This window comes from Simochromis diagramma, unplaced genomic scaffold (genome assembly GCF_900408965.1).
Source record: "Simochromis diagramma unplaced genomic scaffold, fSimDia1.1 OVJJ01000466.1, whole genome shotgun sequence".
Classification (NCBI taxonomy): Eukaryota; Metazoa; Chordata; class Actinopteri; order Cichliformes; family Cichlidae; genus Simochromis; species Simochromis diagramma.
This window is the reverse complement of record NW_024387287.1, coordinates 639953-659458: the sequence shown is the minus strand read 5'-3', so window position 1 is coordinate 659458 and position 19506 is coordinate 639953. Positions and strand designations below refer to the sequence as shown.

Below are 19506 nucleotides of genomic sequence, written 5' to 3'. Positions count from 1 at the left end.
CGGGCTGGTGATGACAGAATAAAAGACAAACCCTCTGGCTAACAGGCTGGTGGTGACTGAGAAAACAGAGGTCTTCAGGAGGCCATACAGATGGAGTCCCTAAGGAGGGAGGCGGCTGGCAATTGCTGACTGGCAGACGAATGTTAAGCTTTTGGAAATCCTTCCATAGCTGTGACTTTAACACTAGTGAAAATTTGTGGACAATGCTTAAAAGCTAATTGGAACCAGACAGAGTGTCAGATTAGATTAAAATAAATACAAAGCTCATGTTGCGACACTGTAAAATGTAAATCTAAACCAAATAAAGAATAGAATAATCCTTTAATTGTTCCACAAGGGGAAATTTGGTTGTATCAGCAGCAACCCCCCCCCCAAAAAACCCACACACAGAACAGAACAGGACACAGAACAGAAACACAATTTTTACATATTTACGTCGTGGACAATAGTTACCAAAGCAGAGTACTGTACAGTTATTAAAATTAGAGTGCAGATAAGTGGCAAACCCAGGTTGTAGTGTGCAAACAGAGCAGAGCGGGTTACTGAAAGATGTTTAAATAGTAAAGAATATTTAGAATAATTAGAAAAGTGAAGATTGTGTATTGTACCTGTGCATTAAAAATTATGAAGCCGTGCTGCTGTGAGAGATACAGTGTGCAGTTTAGCATTATCTTGCTGAAATCTGCCAGCCCTTCCTTCAAACAGACAAACTGAATGGGAGGATACGTTGCTCTGAAACATGTATATATCTTTCAGTGGACAATTCTACAGTCACTGATGCACTGATGCATACCCACACCAGAGATGCAGGTTTTTTAAGTGAGCGCTGAGAACGAGCCGGGTGGTCTCTCTCCTCTTTAATACAAACAGCAAAATTTCGCCTGTAGTCAGAAGAGTTTTCTACTTCAGCCCAGAGGAGACGCCGCATTCACACCGGGCTTCTTCTTTGCATGACAGGGCATTTGTAGATAAGTAAACCATCGTAAACCAGATCAAACTAATACGTGAAAGTTTACTGAATATCAATTTATTTTAACTTTTAAAATCACGTATTTTTGAATATGACAGGTAATTGAGTAAAACGTGTCCTAAAGTTTCTCATTTGTTGATGTACATTATATCCAGCTTTAACTCGTCCCAGGAGCCTGTGACATAATTTATCCTTATGCCTACAGTAATATTAAATATAACGAAGCGTACTAATGTTTATATTTACGGTTGCATCGTTATTACACAGACTACACAATCCTTCAGACAAATACGATAGTTCATACACGACATATTGGCATGAAGCTCAAAGATTACAGTCAGAAGATAACATTCCCTGTGATTAAAACATTTATATTTTGTGTTTCACAACATCCCAGTTTTCCCATTTAATTGTACCTGACCTGATCACTAATTCCCGTAAGCGCCCTCACTAACAAACAGTATTTCTCAGAGGTGTCATCCAGTCTCATCATGTCTCTGACAGAAAACCAATTAAGGAGGCCCGACTGTGCTTTGTGAGTTGCTGCTGTTTCAAGTCACCGCCTGCTTGCTGCATACAGCTGGAAGAGCTAACCGCTTCCGTCGAAAAATAACTAAATGAAGCAATGTTTGAGGGCTCTAGTGCTGCGTTCGTGAAAATCGGGTTTGTTGCGACAACATGACTCCAACATCCGCTCATTAACTTTCTTCTACTTATTTTATGGTATTTTTGTTGGCTTTTTATTCTTGGCTCGGTAGTTTCTAGAAGCAAATCAGGTCCTCAAGAGTGGGACGATAAAACCGCGAAGAACCGAACGAAACACGCAACACGCAACACTTCGTTTGTCCCACATAACGCGAACGCAGCACCTACAGCGGTAACCTACTTCAGCGTACACAGTAGTTGAGCGCGAGGTTAAAATGCTATGTGTGTAGCATGCAGCGGGATGACGATGGTAAAATACTGCCGTGCTGTTACCGAGTGTGCTGATAGGAACCCCCGACAGTAGAGCGGCAGCAATGAGTGAGACTGTGAAGAAGAGACGGAAAGGAGTCCGACTGACGAACCCCAAAAACAGATGGAGTGAGTACTGGATATTAGAGAAGTCTTACCGCTGGATATCCCGAGTCCACCTAAGTTAGACACACTTACAGTTATTATCATGATGTTACTGAGCGGTGTAGTTTCTCGACAAACACGGTACCTGCCGAAACTTGCTGAAGTAACTTATCTCGAACAGGTTGCGCCCATGTGTGTATCGGTGTTTTTCCACTTCATTGTAGGGAAACCTCTGCTGTTCATTTACAGCTGACATAAAGTGCAGCGTGGAGGTTACGACTTAAATACTTGACCTCGGTGATGTGTTTACAGTCTGTGACATGAAACTTGTTGAGATTGTCGTGATGCTGTGTTCATGGTATGAGCCTAAAATGTTGTTTGGGGCTGTGTCAGGTGCACATATGATCATTTAGCTTGTGGTCACCTTGAACTGTGATGGTCTGTAAGCTTGCCCTCACATCTGTTTTAGTTCATCTACTGTGCGCATGTTGTGGATGTTGCTGTAGATTGCCTTGTAGCCTCAGGAGGTGAAATGACAGTCAGTTTGAAAGACTGCTTTTAGCTGCATTAGCTGCTGGAAGAGCATCATGGATAAAACTTTCCATTGGCTAAACAGATAAATTGGCAGATTTGTAATATAAAGGCTACAGGAATGAACAACATGGAAACAGGATATCAGGCAGCTTTAGTTAGTCTTGCTTTAATTACCTCCTTTGACTTGACAGCATCTTGTTATAACATGTTTAAGACTCTGTGGGCCCGAGGGAGGGCTGTTTTTTTGGGTTTTTTTTTTTTTTTTTTTTACACCCACATCACATCAGAGCTGAAAAGAAGTAGCTCAAAAACGCAGCAGTGTGTAGGGTCAAGAAAGAGTCAAACTGACACTAAAACACAACCTGAGACGTGTTTTTGTCCCGGGGGCTCATTCAGCACAGTTCTGCAAGTTACTGAGTAGGAAGGCACTGCCACTGGTGTTTACACAGGACAACAGATCGCAAATGCCAAAGTTGTGTACTGCAGACTCAGTAAACATTGTCAGGGACTTGGCCAGACTGAAGTGAAACCTGGACTGTGTCCCACAGCTGCTTATTTAATCTGCTCTGGCTGCAATTTGTCTGTGTGTGGAGTGTGGTCGCTCAACATGTACATGCAGCAAAGAGTGGAGTGACAACCACAAACGAGTTAGCTCAAAATGATTTAGAAGAGCTGCGGTGTTCAAAGTGATCTTTGGTTTAACAGAGTTCAGCTCAGACGGATCGATTGAATCTAACCTAGAAACTGTCTTTGGTTTGTTTTTGTTTGTTTCTGTTTTTCCACCAACCACACAGTCAGCGTATACTTTAGCCTCCTGATATGATGTGATATGTTTTCAAAATGATTATTTAATTGCATTATGTGTATATCTATCGATCTATCGCTTCCACAGTTCATGGTGACTTGTGCAATTGGCTTAAAGTTGGCATGTAATAATAATAATAATAATAATAATAATAATATGCGTGTGTGAGAGAATGGGAATTATAATGGATTTGTATTAATTTTAACTTTACTTTTACTTTTTTGCTTAAGATAGAAACTAGTTACTTCCTGAAGTCTTGAGTTCAGCTGGCAACTTGACTCTTGAAGCACCTGCTCCCTGCTGAGAGCCCCCCCTTATGTGATTTAGTGTTTTTGACTGACAGAAATGGTTCAGGGCTTGAACGCTCTGATTGGCTGGGGGTTTCAGTTGGTAGTTTACATGATCACCTTGTGCATGTGAGTTTTTTCCAGATACTATTCTAATTGTTGGCTGTGGATGTGAGGTAGATAAACTTGGATAAATTTTAAGTTTCCAGGACAAAACGCAGTTTCATTGTATGGTCAAACAGTGGTTTGAAGTACTGTGAGTGGTTAGTGTGATTAGAAAAGAGCCAAATTCACTCTGTTTATCTGAGCTCAGGGACCCTTCAGTGAACACCATCTATTTAGAGGAAGTGATACTTTCATGGTTTCATAGGTGAGCCAGTAGAAAGTCTGTCTACTTTTCTATTTTTTGACCAGCTGGCAGGTTCACATCTCGATCACTCGTTGTCGTATGGCTGCTGTGCTGGTCTCCCAAGGCAAGTGACCCTGTCAGGGCTTCTCTTTTTGGCCTTTGTCTTTAGTCTGCCAGTCGTGCATGGAAACAGGGTTGTATCTAGCCTGATATGTTTGGGTTAGCAGCTTAAAAACACTAGATGGGAGCTTAGGAGCGACAAAGACTGGTGTTTAGAGCCGCTGACTACAAACCCACTGGGAACTAATTTAAGTCTTTGTTCAGATGCTGATGTCTCCGACTTACTTTAACTGTCTTCCATGCAATGATTATTTGTGTTTTAGACACAAAGATTTACTTATTTTATGGTAACTGCTTACTTGGTGATGGATCTATTTAATATAGAAAGAAAACCCCACAGAAATAACACTGGTATAGTTGACTTTCACTTTTATTTGGCTGTGGATGTGAGATAGATAAGCTTCCAAAGTTTGTAGGACAAAATGTTGTTTAACTATATATTTAAATGTATTTTGTTGTCCGAAGTACTTCTTTCCCTGCTTTTGATTGCCTCTTTAATACTTTTTGATTTTGAAACAAATAAACTGATAAACCTGAGCTTTGTCTTTGTTTGTCTTGGTGATAGAAACCAGCCTATCACCAAGTTCTTAAGTGATGTACAGTTTAAATGGTATTTAACACATTGTTGTTGATGCTGTCTATTTACCAAAAAGGCTTGCTCTCCAGTGTTTTTGATTCTGAGATGATGTGAAGCACAAGTTGGGGGAAATTCCTTCCTCAGAGTGTAAAACAAACAGATGATTCAGCAGACTGTCAGTGCTGCAGTATAAACACGGGATTAATAAAGAGGACCTATGTAGCAAAAGCTTTGTTGCTAGGTAACAGAAACATGTTAGGGGCTGTTGTCTCAGTACATCGTAGCTACTAATCATAAAGCTACGCTTGTTATTTACACAGGGCGACTTAAGGCGTGGGGTCTAAAGGGCTCAATTCCAGCTCATTGGTTTCTAACGTCTCACTGTTGTAGTGCACTGCATTCTTATACTTTAATTAATACAAACCAAATACCTGTAGCTGTCATTTTTTTGTGTACGTGCACAGAACATAGACAGAAGCTGACTCGGACATCTTCATTCACGTATTCTGTTGTGTTGTTTAGGTGAACAACCCAAGGGTAACATCATCACGGATGTTTCTGAGAAGCATGGTAAGTGCAGATCATCTTTCCTTTGGGTACTCGAGTAATGGTTTCATAACTGAAAGTCAGTCTTAAAGAATGCTCAACTAAAACAACTGCCTTGTGAGTTTTATAGTCTACTCATAGGACATGTTAGTCACAGTTTCACATTTATTTCAGGCATAATGGTGTTAATGGACTTAACCCGAACAGAAATCTGATAAGCTAGAGTGCTGGAAAAGAGGACAGAGATTTATGAGGCTTTAAACGAGCAGAGGAGGTATGGGGAAGTGAGCACCGACGTATGTTTTCAGTACTGAGCAGCTGCTGGTTTCTCCAGGTGCCATTCCATCAGGCGAAGATGACGGACGACAAGGGGCCTTCAAGAGGTTTAGTGCCATGTGGTCCTCCCTCCGCAAAGGCAAAAGGGACAGTGAGTATTATCCTGTTGAAAACTGATTTTTGAAGGTGCCGCTGGACATTTGGACACGTCGTGATTAGATGTCAACACAGTTTCCAAATGTGTGACTGTAGTCGTGGTTGACCTCACGTGCACCGCTGAGCTGATGTGAGCAGTGTTCTGTTGCAGATGCTAGGTCTTTTTTGGCCAGCGTTAAATCTCGTTTCCTCTCGTGCATTTGTTGTGACAACACAGGAAGTACTGGTTAAATAACCCAGTGCATCAAGGGCAGAGATTTTAATATTGTGCAGTACAGTCTCCACCGGACATCAGGGCAGTGAAATGTTTCTATATTTATTATAATATTTAAGTATAATTGAATAATTAATAATAGAATTATTATAATTTTAAAGCCATTATTAATTGTACATACAAGGCTATTGTTTAAAAATGAGACATTTAAAAGGTTTTCAGCATCAGAGCAGCTGTTTTATGTTTGAGCCTGAACACTGTCATTACAGCCAGGTGGTTCAACCTCTGGCTCCCTCAGTCTGCAGCCAGAGACTGAATCCAGTTTTGAAGGTTGTTTCCTGATGTGTTCAGTATGTGTAAATCTTAGATAGAAAGCACTTAAGTGTTGTATGAATGGAGCGTGTTGTTTAAAGTGCTTGGAGTGCTGAAGCAGAGTAGAAAAGCGCTACATAAGAACCAGTCCATTTAGCATTTCCCTTTTTTGAACAGCAGTGGAGACACTACTCACAAATGCATGCAGAGGTGCCCTGCTGGCGCCATTCCCGCTGTCGGCACTGGGTCGCCACGTTATGCTGACAGATCGGTCTCCAAATGAGTCGTCACACCCCCACGATCAGGCAGCAGGTCCCTCTTTTCCACGCTGGCCTTCTGGGGCCGCTCTCCCCCCAGTGCTCACCTAGCTTCCTTTTAATAGGTCTTTTAAACAGCTGATAGGCCACATCTGGACACACCCATGCCTCAGCAGGTGATCACTATCAGCTAATTGTCCCATACCCAGCAGGTCCACAGTGGAACATCATAAAATCGTGCAAATAAAAACTACACTCACAAGTAAACACTAAAATCAGGTCCAATATAAAAGATGGATACTGTGATGGACCGAGTTGAAAAACAGGAGGAACCCAGGAATTATTAGAAAAATATAGTTTCCATTTATTTAACCCCCAAAAATTATATTTACAAGAGTAATAAATGTTGAGCTCATAAAAGAGGTCAAAGAAACAAGACTGCTGCAAAGACTGCAAAGACTGCAAAGACTGCAAAGACTGCAAAGACTGCAAAGACTGCAAAGACTGCAAAGACTGCAAAGACTGCAAAGACTGCAAAGACTGCAAAGACTGCAAAGACTGCAAAGACTGCAAAGACTGCAAAGACTGCAAAGACTGCAAAGACTGCAAAGACTGCAAAGACTGCTCACTCAAACATAATTGACCTAAACATGAAATGACATACAAGGGTATATATAATGGCTGATCAGACCATTGTGACACATGAGGGGTAACAAACAAAACAAAATCATAAATCACAAACGATGCAGTACAATCTAGTTTGTTAATAAACTAAACACCAAAGAAGAAAATCAAAAACCCCATTAAACCCTAAACTCAAATATTTAATTAAATACAAATACTTTGTTTTTAAAGTAAAGAAAACACACATTCCCCCCTTCAGCAGGAAGTGGTGGTGTGGTCCAATTATCTTCCTTTCCATTTAATGGTTTCAAACCCTGGCTACCATCTTTTGTCCAGCAACTCCCAGGGATGATGGCAGGTAAGAAATAAAAAGACAAAGGTTAGTCAGAAAGCAAAGAAATGAAGTAGTATGAATACATAAGTAAACTAAATGTGCGCGCTTACAAATCGAAGAAATGTATCCAAACCAATCAATAAAGTTATTGGCAACTAAAATGTATTACTATGTACAAATGAAGAATGAAAATACAAAAGTTACCGACTTTAGAGTGTGGCCACGGGTTTGGCCATCACAGATACAAATTTCCACTGTGTGACATACCCCAGCTGGGATAAGCTCCGGTGCCGCCCCCCCCCCCCCCCCGCGACCCTGAAAAGGATAAGCTGAAGCGAATGGATGGATGGACTAAAAGTAGTTGCAAAGTGAAGATGTGAATAAAATGTTATAGAAAGGAGCTTCTATTTTTTCCAATGTAAGTTTGAGAAGATGGAAACAGTGACAATGATTAAAAATGAATTAAATTAAATTTGATTTATATGGCGCCAGATCACAACAACAGTCGCCTCGAAGTGCTTAAGTCCAGTTCAGCTACCAGCCAGTAGAATACAATACATTTATTGTCATTGTATGTGTCGCATACAACAGAATCACAATGTCTAAAAAATCTATACTGATGGAGAGAGTTATTTTTGGTGTCACAGGGTGATGGGCAGAGTTCAGTTTAGTGATGGCTGTTGGATAAAAACTGTTCCTCATGAACCTGGCAGTTCGTGGATTTGCTAAGCTATACTGTTTGTCAGAGGGGAGCTGGGTGAAAAGATTGTGACAGTGTGATATCCTTCACAATGCTCCATCTCTGCAATGATGATTTAGGGAGAAGTTGTTATGGGAGCACCCCTCAGACTGTGCACCTCACCTTATTCCTATTTGAGATGAGTACCACCAGTGGGGTGTGGGGCACAAGTCTTGCCATCTGTGGACTGTCACTGAGAAAATCCAGTATCCACTGATATAACTGACTGCTGAAGACAGGGTCAAGCATTTTACTTATCAACTACTTCTGGTAGATAGAAAAGTCACTTTAGACTTTTAGACCAGACTGACCAACTGTGCACAACCTAGATTAACTACAAGAAAGCTTATGACTCTGTGTCACAAACATAAATCCTGGAATGACTAGAACTATACATGATCTAAGAGCTTTCATCAGACTGGGATGGGGCGAACAACACTACAGGCCAACTTCAATAGCACAACTCTGCATGAAGTGCAGGATTTAGTAAGGAGGAGCTGCTCTGTCCCCACTGCTTTTCTGTACAGGCCTGAACCTCTCAGCCAGGTCAGTCCAGACACTTTTTTCCCAAGCTCTTTAGACTGTAGTTCTAGACATTCCAGGTACCATGTGTGAGGCATCGAGTCATAGGTTGAATAGGGTCGGCAGTCTACTCTTATAGTGTCAAGGAACTGCTCTGTCTAACAGTAGCTGGTGTTTCGCATTTCTCTCTCTTATATCTCTCATTAGTGTGTTTGTGTGTATCATATATGGTCTTTAATGTTGTAACTTCTCCAATTTCTAACTGGTGTGTTGTATTCATACAAATAAGAACTATTGGGAAATGCATGATCAAGCACACTAAATGTGTTTGTGTTTTCTTTTTTATCTTCACATAGGAGTCAAAGAGCCTGAGCTTACAGAGCCACCTGGTCTGGAGGCAGCAGAGAACACAACCAGGCAGCACCGCTATGCCAGTGGTCAGTACTTCTTTGAGTATCTGGTGGTGGTCAGCCTCAAGAAGGCCAAGGACAGCAATACCTACGAACCTCAGATTACCTACCAGTTTCCCAAGGTCAGTATGATCGTGAAGGCCAAATATGCTTGTCTACCACTATGTCTGGTTGGTTAGCCACCACCATTTTGTCCGTCTGTATCTGGAAGTCCCACAGGATCTTAGCTCAGTCATTCTCCACCACCCTTGGGGGCGTCTCCCATTTTGACATCGGGACTTCCAGGCCATACTCGGCACAGATGTTCCTGTACACTATGCCGGCCACTTGGTTATGGCGTTCCATGTATGCCTTGCCTGCTAGCATCTTGCACCCTGCTGTTATGTGCTGGATTGTCTCAGGGGTATCTTTACACAGCCTGCACCTGGGGTCTTGCCTGGTGTGATAGACCCCAGCCTCTATGGATCTTGTACTCAGAGCTTGTTCCTGTGCTGCCATGATGAGTGCCTCTGTGCTGTCTTTCAGTCCAGCTTTGTCCAGCCACTGGTAGGATTTCTGAATATCAGCCACTTCCTCTATCTGCCGCTGGTACATACCGTGCAGGGGTCTGTCCTTCCATGATGGTTCCTCCTCTTCCTCGGGTTTCTGCTGCCTGAGGTATTCACTGAGCACGCGGTCAGTTGGGGCCATCTTACTGATGTACTTGTGGATGTTTGTTGTCTCATCCTGGACTGTGGTGCTGACACTCACAGTCCCCAGCCTCCGAATGACATTCTAATGTCATTGCTGTGTATATTTTGAAGATACTCAGAAAGGATTTGAGAGAAGGGACAGCACTGGCTCTAACATCATGCGGCAAAACTAACTGCACTCCATGAACATCTGACAGCCCAAATGAGCATGAACCCACTGTCTAACTGAAAGCCCGGACAGTCCTGATCCCCACAGAGGGGTCCCGTCTTTTCCAACTACTGGCTAAAATCTGTCTCAGCACAACATGGAAGCTAACATCAGCCATTATAGCAGATAAGATGAACAGGTATATGGAATGGCAATACATGAGAAGGACCCAGAAAAGAATTGGCACCAACACCAGAGGGGCAAAACTATCCACTGGTAGATAGAGCAGTCATTCAAGACTGTCAGACCCGACTGACCAACCTGTGCACAATGTGCATTGACTACAAGAAAGCCTCTGTCTCAATGCTCCAGCCACTCACTCACTCACTCACTCACTCACTCACTCACTCACTCCAGGTGCAACTTGGAGTTGTCAGAAGGACCAAAATATATTTGTCTCTCACTGGAGTTATTTTGGATTTAGTTAAGGAGAGCACCAAAGCCGGGTTCTGACAGTGGATCCATGGATTTCATTCTGATACCTAATAGTAGTCAGGGGTGGCGCTGCCTAGCCTCTGGCTAGCCTCTGTGTGTCCCTCCATGAATATGCGTGCCAGACCATCACTTGGTCATTTTACTGGCAGCATAATATTCTCTCTGACATGCTAACAGTGCTGACACTGACCCTGGCTAAATGCAAGACTAGTGAAAAAAAACTATGTCTGTTCTGGGAATTGTTGCATTAATTTAATGAACACCAAAGCAGCTGACACGACCTGCTCTGCTACTTAACTGTCCAAATCTATATCAGAGAGGTTCAGTTAACGTAATGATATACTCTGATTAAAAAGTATTCCTTTAATTTTGTTTTGTACAATTGTACAGTTATAATCAGTTGTACATATGATGCATGTATCTATTTGGAAACAGTGATTTAAACTTTTATATTTACTTGCAGAGAGATGGAATGGCGAGATCTCAGAAGGAGGAGGAGGAGAAGACTTTAAAGGCAATCACACTTTTTTGTTTCCCAGAAGGCATCAACTGGGCTCCTTTGACAGAGTACCACAGGTAATGCATGTCAATCAGGTGGTCTTTAACCTTTGAGCAGTATTCAGGGTTCCGTTCTGTGTAAACCAGCCTACAGCCCCTGTTTTCAGTTGTTGTTGTCCATTTTCAGTGAGACCTTCTCCTTTGTTCTGACTGAGATTGATGGCAGCAGAAGAAATGGATACTGCAGGAGATTATTGGTCAGTGTTCAGAAGCTGTCCTTTGCAGAGTGTCCTCATTTGGAAACTGCTGTTTGATATTTGTTTCACTCTCTGATCCACAGCCAGGAGGGAGAGGAGCGCGACCACCTGAGGCTTACTGCATCATTAGTACAGTGGCTTGTTTTGGGCTCTTCTCCAAGGTGAGTTCAGCACAACAGCTCTGGAAGAAAAATTGGCTGAATTTTAGGAAACTTGTTGCAGAGGTTGTGCGTAGTCAGATTACTTTGGTAGCAGTTAATAGTACTTGGTTTAGTTGGCACCAAGCCCTGTAAGCAGGTTAAACACACCCAGGGCATCATCCTAACATCTGCAGTCAGAATACACGGTCACACGATGCTGGTTATCATTATGGATTTCCCTGTGTATTCACATGAAAGGGGTGGTGTTGGGGTTGGGGTTTAGGGCCTTGAGGTGTCTGTTGTTGTGATTTGGTGCGATTATAAATTAAATTGGTCAAATTCAGTTCAATTCAATCACAGTTATGTGTACTTATGTGGCTACAACTGTAGCTTGCCTCCACCAGTGTGTGAATGTGAGAGTGAATGAATAGTGGAATTGTAAAGCGCTTTGAGTGCCTTGAAAAGCGCTATATAAATCCAATCCATTATTATCATTATTATTATTATTATTACTTTCAGTAAAGCAACTGCTTATATGAAGCAAGATAAAACTATACTGTTGGAAATACATGAGGAAGTTAAACCCATAGTCTGAAAGCAACATGCTTTGGTTAAAAAGGCCGGTGCTATTTTAATAAATGTTAGCGTATTTGAAGCCAAGAAAGAAAGCTGACTAATCAATATCACAACTCTGTATTTATACATATGTGTGAATCTGAAATTTTTCATTGAAATTGATTTTAAACAGTCGTTTTAGTTTGTATTCTTTGAGCTGCAGCTGCAGTAGAAATAAAAAATCTAAAAGCAGCTTATTCAACATGCAAATGTGATATTAGGTCATCCACAAACAGATGTTTTATAATCACAAAACATCAGATGAGCTGATGTTCTGTGTTTTATTGTTTTATTGTCCTTTTATTATAGAACAATAGTTTGTAGCCAGCAGGAAAAAAATCAATAAAGTTGTGCTTAAGAATTTATATTTTTTTACAGATCACCTGGGAAACAACAAAATATTAAGAGACTATAAAGACTTTAGACCCTCTTACTATCCTACTATATACTATATATTATACTACAGTACTGTCTTATAGGATTGCTGATACTAGTTTCCAGAGAAATTACTGGTCAGTAGTCAGTGATTTCATACCTGTTGACCTCTAATCTGGAACATAATCTGCTCCACAATAGGTTATGGTTGCAGCATGAGTTACCATGGCGATCTACCCGGTAGTGAGGAAGAAGAGAAACGTGTTCGGTACAGAAAAACCCAGAATGAACCCTGAATTTGAAGATGAAATCCTGCTTCGTAATTATGGCATTCCTATAAAAGACAAAGGTTGGGATGAGATGGGATTTCATGTGTACCAGTATTAACACAGCGAGGATACAAGGTAGCAAGTTACAGTAGCTTGGGAAGGTGTTGCTGATAAATCATCTAAACTGGAAAGTTAGCTTTGTTTTTACATTTCATTCTCCATCAACGACAGAAGATGCCAACAGTGTTAATGGGAAGTAGATGACAGACCTCGCCGACCGTACATACAATACACAAACTTCACATTGGGGAGACAGGTCAGGATAGGTAGCAAAAGGAAAAAACAACAAAATGTGTAATACAAAAGGGCAGATCAGGAGAGAAAAAGAATGTCTGCTCATACTGATCCCCAAAGGAGTTGGCATGAGGAGAAGACAAAAACTCTAGCACATGAAAAACAGAAATATCACCGCACCATAAAAACACAAAACAAGCAACATGGGGGAGTATGCCAGTGTGCACAGCTGCATCTGGGACGCTGCAATCTCGCGATCGTGCCTCCGGCTGAGCCCCTGTCCACATCGGATGGGAGGTGAGAATGGGAGGAGGGTAGCTGCATGAAAGATGATGGATATGTTGTTTTAGAACGAACAGACAGTTGTTCTTAGTGTCCATCACTGGTCTCCAGGTGTATCTCCCTTTTAAGAGCTGTGAGCTCCTCCCAGATCTTTTCCATCGTGTATCCGGCAGGGAACGTCCCTCCAGGACACTCAGGCTCTCCCGAACCCAGGCTTCTTGTCGAGAATAGAGTGTCAATTGCATTCAGGGACCAGTTGAGTCAAATCCATAGTTCTTCTTCTTTAGTTTTTAGAGAACAAGAGCGAGAATGAGAGGCTCTCTCGGGGTTAGAGTCAGACGAGACCAGACAAGGACATAGAGGCAGCAGCAGGGAAAATAAGGGAAGGAGGGGGTGAAAGACGCGTCCACCTCCTCCGAGAGCCGAAGCAGAAGTATGTCATATGTTCAAGTGTGAAGGTAGAAACTAAATGATTAACTAATTGTGTTACTGACTGTGAGGATTTGAGACAGCTTGTCCATGAAACAGAACAAATTGAAATTAGATATTTAAGTCAATAACAACATAAGTAAAATAAAAGAATCTTGCTTTAGCATATGTCGTACTTTGAGTTTGTGACTATTCTCTCCCATGTGTGCAGATATTCGACGAGGTGGAGAAGCGCCGGCAGATCTCCATGGCCATGATCTATCCATTCATGCAGAAACTTAGAGAAGCTCAATTCCCAGCACCAGGGAACACAGTGGAGATTAAGAGCTTCATTCCTGAGTCGGGCACTGAGGTCAGAGTGAGCGCCTCTTTGATGTCTATTAAGAAAAGACTTGTCATTTATCTCGTCTTCTAACTCCATTAGTAAATTTAGACTCAGAATATCTCTTTTTGTTCAAAACACAGTACAACGATCCTTTAAAATGTGTGTAGCTCAGGTTGTCATGTCTGTGAGTTTGTTATCTGTGTTTTCTGGTTCATTTCAGTTCTTCATCTGTTTAAATCAGGGCTGAGGAACCTTTTTCATGTGAAGGGCCATTTAAATTTTTATATAGTTCTCCGAGGGCCATACTGTTACGGACACATAACTAGGGATGCAAAAAGGAAAAACCAAAAAAAGTCTATGAGGTTTCAGCTTCTTGGCTATTAACTCACCAGAAAACTCGCGTGTAATATTCTCCCGGTCACTCTGTGGTCGTGTCACATAATGACGTACACCACGTGCTGTTTGACTCGTTTCCCACACCTGATGTAAACGGTTTTGATAATCTGGAAAGAAAGAAGTAAGCCTATGTGTTGACATTGGACTGTTTGTTTTCATGCCCTGTTAGAGCTTCTCTCTCAGCTTTGAGGTATATTCAGTGCAATGCTGTTGGAACTGCCTAAAGACATGTAAACTGTTCAGGACTGAATTCCGTAACTTCAACAGGTGTTACTTGTTAAACTTGGGACAAAGACAACAAACGTGACTAACATAGCATTTGTTGTTATTAAAATTGGCAAAAGTTCAGACCTCACAAACATTTTAGTGATTTCATATAATGTCAGCGTCTTCAAATAATTTGACACTGTTAACCACATACCTAGCATTCGTAGCATTATTAGTGCTGAGAAAAAAACCTTCCTTTTTTCTTTTTGTAGCCAAAATGTGAATGTTGAGGTCAAGAAATGACAAGAGTTCACAGCTAAATTGATTGTAATGAGTGATCTGAAGTGCTTTTAATATAGCCACGTCATGTAAGCCCCCTGTGCACTGAAAATAAGTGTCAGTGTGGCAGTAAGCATTTAGAGACAAAGCAGCAGTAAACGATGTCTGTAAGCAAACTGCAGACAGCCTAAAATGATGCATGCTGGTAGGAACGCCCTCTGCAGTGATCAAGGAGATTTTTACAGTCGTCGAGTAGATGTCTCAATATCAACAACGAAACGGCACACATCAAAGAGCCGAAAAACCCACTAACCACACACCTCTATCTGTAAGATAATATATATGTTGAGCAGTTAAAAGTATTAAAACTACATTAGGCAGGTCACACAGAGCAGTAACCCAGGGACTATAAGAGATCCCTCAGGCTGACATGTTTCTGAGGACTTGTCTGAACATGTTTTGCATTACCCAGCCTCTGTCTCAGAGCAGAAACCTGACACCCGTCATAGACCATGTTTCAACAGCTCACAGTCATCTCAGGTATTCACTGATGGTGGTCATTTTTTGTGACCAGGCCTCAGGGTGGGGGACAACATGGTTCTCTGGCTTTGTAAAGACATTTTTATGGGCAGTTTTTTAAAGTGGAAGAAGAATAAATATAAAGAAACGGTGATATAGAAAGAGCTGAAAAGCAGAGCCCTGTCAGTTGAGTGATGACATGCTGGCACCACTGTTGACATATTTGTGACAGTGGTGACTTTCCACCAGATCATCAGTCTGACCCGGCCGCTGGATTCCTGGCTGGAACACGTCAACTTTGCCACGCTCTTTGGCTGCCTGACGGACCAGCAAGTGCTGCTGGTGTTTGCAGCGGCTGTCTTGGAGAGACGGATCATTTTCATCGCAGATGAACTTGGGTAGATCACATCGTCTATACACTCAGACACATACTTTAATCATACCAAGGTATACTTTTATGTCATTTACTGCACAGCGTAGCCCCTGTCGTACCACTCTATAAACAGGGGAAGTCAGTGTAAGGCCTGCAGCTGCAAAAACGACTGGATTAGAAAGATTTGTGGGTAATTTACCAACAGTGTAATAGTAGTAACAGTTCAGGATGTGCAGAAGAAGATCCTGGGCCATGTTATGTGGGACTAAAGTCAAAGGAATGAATTTTATAGTTTCTCCAAAATCTGAAACGACCGTAGTCTGAACATTTGAACATTTAGATATTAACCACAGACACAAAGATCTCTCTGGGTGATAGATTCTTGTTGACAAATGTTATGTTTGTGTTCACTACCGAATGCTCTTTGTAGATTTTATAATTAACTGATCTGTGCTCAGTTTGATTACACAACACGAAACACTGCCAACTGCTCAGTTGAGTGTCTCTGGTATCTATGCACTTCTGATGCACCACTTTACATCCCACTCTTACATTAAATTCTAGCATTGCTGTGTGAAAACACTGGGACTGGACAGAGCCAATCACAGCTTTAACCCATCCCTGACATCTTAGTTCTTGTTGCATCGGATACAAAATTTCAAATAATAATACATGTTTATTGTTTGAAAAGAAAACTCGTATAAATACATGAAGCAGTGTGTTTTTGTATCTACACCTTTCAGTCAGTATTACTGCTTAACATATTAAAACATTGAGTGAGGCGCAGCTACGTGTACTTAAGCCATAAAAGAAGAAGAGAAAAATTGTTTTTTAATCACAAACATGTGTTGCCATCGGGATACCACCTCTGATGTCGACTCTGTCTGCAGCACATTGTCTCAGGTCATTCATGCAGTAGCAGCCCTCCTCTACCCTTTCACCTGGCAGCATACCTTCATCTCCATTGTGCCAGAAATCCTCATCGATGTAGTGATGGCACCTACCCCCTATCTACTGGGAGTCCAGAAGCGCCTGCTGGACCAAGTCACTGACCAGAGTGATGTGAGTTAACATGGAGACCATAAAAACAACCAAAAAGATGGTGTTAATATTACGGTGTTAATATTGGCACTCTGTCCTTACTCTGGTCCTTTTTTGTGTGTAACACAGCTGCTGGTGGTTGATTTGTCTGAGGATAAAAAGGACCCATTCATTGTTTCAGTAAGAGTTGTCAAATGATGAAAAACCTAAAATGTTAAAGTCCTTAGGTCAGGATTTGTAGCTAACAAAAGGGCTTCTGTCACAATTGCAGATTGGTGATGAAGGCTCTATTCTGCCTCCAAAGCTCCAGGCTGAAATATTAGTGGCTCTAAGTAAAAGACAAAATGCATCAGGTGGGTGAACAGCAGCACATGAACACATGTAGCACGGTGTTTCTTCAATGATTCTTAAATGCTTTCTGTCCTCTCCTTCAGTGGGGGAGGAGCTAAACCGAGTGGTTTCTGAAGCCTTCCTGCAATTCTTCGTGAAAACAGTCGGCCATTATGCCTCATATGTAAAATACGCACGATCTGGAGAAGGTGGGGTGTTTGATAAGAGAAGCTTCTACAAGGCAATCGAGCCCAAGGTCACTCGACACTTTGTCAAGAAGTTCATTCAGACGCAGATGTTTGACTTGTTTATCCAGGAGGTGGAGCAGCAGCAGCCTGGACCACAGCAAGGTTAGTACTCAACTACAGCTCGTATGTTTTTTTTGAAAGAAGGAAGTTATAATTTAAGGGGTTTTTGTAACTTCAAAACATTGAAGGTACGTACTACAAGAAAAGGCTTTTGTGTTTCTGTTCATGGAGTGAAACTATGGAACAGTCTGAATATGGAATTAAAGCAATGTCCAAACATAAAACTGTTCAGAAAGAGTTATAAAAATATGATCTTCTCGAACTATAAAGAAAAGGAAAATATTTAAATTAAGTGAATGTCTCTATTTAAAAACAAACAAACAAAAAACTCATGATGTGATATTATAGTATATAGTATATCAGAAATCTGTTCACTATTTTTATTACAAATTATATCAGTAAGGAAGCTGACTAAATATTAACTGATAATTTATGGCAAAGGGGTGGGATTAAATAAGTGTATACTTCTTCCCACTCCCTTTCAACATGTAAATTAATCAGAATGTTTTTTTGTATGTAATTTGTATAGTATTTTTTTCTCTCTCTTATTTTCTTTTCTAAATGTACTTGTATATTGTTCACATGTTGAAATAAATTACCAATCAAATCAAATAAATAAAGGAAGTAATCCCAATCCCAGGGACTCACACTCTACACTTTTCACTGTGCATGTTTTGTTAAATATATGAGCTGTGATTGTATAATTTCAGTCTACAGTCTTTAATGCCCACTTATTCGTGCAGTTCTTTCAGTGTGTGAGACATGAACGACGTGCTCTCAGTATTTCTTTCGGGATACCCGGGAGACGACCTAAAACAGTGCCTGCGCGACTTCAGGGTGCACCAGGGTGCACTCAGCCTTTGACCAAGTGACAATATCTGTCACTTGGTCAAAGGCTGAGCGTAGCAGCACAAGACTTCTCTAGTGGAACATCCCTTAGGCTTACTTCTTTTTTTCCAGATTATCACATTTGTGGAGCCCTTGTGGCTTCCTCCACTGCACACTCCTCTCTCACCAGTGTTCTGCATCACTATAAAAGGGTAGAGAGTCATTAGTCCCATCGTAATAACCTGTCCCTCTGTCATCCCGGCACCGCCCGATGAGCTCACTGCAGCGGGTCAGAGACCACACCCCTGCCACAGCTACCTTTGACCCCACTGACTACATGGGCCTGGCTACCACAGGATATTCCAGGGTGCTAAGCCGGGTCAAGTCACTAATCCTGGCCTCCAGAGCTGCAAATAGGCTTCAACTTTTTGTTATTAGTAAATGAGGCCGAGGAGTAGCTAAACATCTGACACAATGAGCATAAAAGTGAGGGAGGGACACGTCTGCAAACACACACTGTGTGTTTGCTGATGTTTGTTGAGCTTTTTGTGAAACTTTGCTTTGAAATTTAAAAAACCCCTGACTCTTTTCATGCTTGTTTCTCTTCAGTAGCACTAGCTTTATGCTGAACTACCACAAATGTAACATGGACACCTGAACTGTTCTGCCCAGTTTAACCCTGGCGTATAAATGATACAGTGATAACAAGGAAGTGATACAATACCCAAGTGAGAGCACCGCCACCAGAATCCAGTCAACAATTCAAGAACAAATGACAGGAGGAGAGGGAAAGGCCTGTGTGCTTCACTGAACCAGTCATTTGATTGGAATAGAGTAAGAGCCACATGAGGTTGGGTGCAACACCTACAACCATGTACACCAGTGTGTTAGAAGTCTGAGCAAAATAAAGGACGAAATGATGACATGATAGAGCGTCTCATTGGTAGATCCCACACTTGATGGTGACTTGCGCTATGGGCTTGAAGTTGGCCTCTAGTGTTGTACGCCACATCCCCACTGAGTTCCTGACATGTAGATATATAATCTGTGTGTGTGTACAGGATTGCTCTCTGATCATTAGGCTCCGTCACTCTCCTTCTTGTTAAGCATATAATTCATTTAAACTTTGTAGCTCTTTATTTGAAATGGTGGAAAGTTAAAGTCTGTCTGATGCCCAAATATTGTGCTATGAATACAAAGTCAAGTCATTATTTAAGATTAGTCAAGCAAGTCCTCACATTTGTGACTTATGTTAAGTCATGCACTTGACTTCTTTGGTAATTGTGCTGCAGCAAAAAACCAACCTGATTTGCAT

General features: G+C 41.5%; 1 protein-coding gene across 3 annotated transcripts in view; it reads left to right on the top strand.

The window, feature by feature from the left end:
* The window catches only part of LOC120716272 (DENN domain-containing protein 2D-like), a 30719-nt gene that overhangs the window by 10399 nt on the left and 814 nt on the right, over nucleotides 1-19506 (top strand). For 2 of the 3 annotated variants that reach the window (XM_040003736.1, XM_040003734.1), the window contains exons 5-16: nucleotides 5224-5271; nucleotides 5582-5674; nucleotides 9038-9213; nucleotides 10890-11002; nucleotides 11112-11181; nucleotides 11265-11342; nucleotides 13797-13937; nucleotides 15561-15709; nucleotides 16575-16746; nucleotides 16855-16905; nucleotides 16997-17078; nucleotides 17160-17405. In XM_040003736.1, the coding sequence (XP_039859670.1) occupies nucleotides 5224-5271; nucleotides 5582-5674; nucleotides 9038-9213; nucleotides 10890-11002; nucleotides 11112-11181; nucleotides 11265-11342; nucleotides 13797-13937; nucleotides 15561-15709; nucleotides 16575-16746; nucleotides 16855-16905; nucleotides 16997-17078; nucleotides 17160-17405 (1419 nt within the window). Of the gene's footprint in view, nucleotides 1-376; nucleotides 2054-5223; nucleotides 5272-5581; nucleotides 5675-9037; nucleotides 9214-10889; nucleotides 11003-11111; nucleotides 11182-11264; nucleotides 11343-13796; nucleotides 13938-15560; nucleotides 15710-16574; nucleotides 16747-16854; nucleotides 16906-16996; nucleotides 17079-17159; nucleotides 17406-19506 lie in introns of those variants that run through there. The other variant, XM_040003737.1, reaches the window with a different exon arrangement.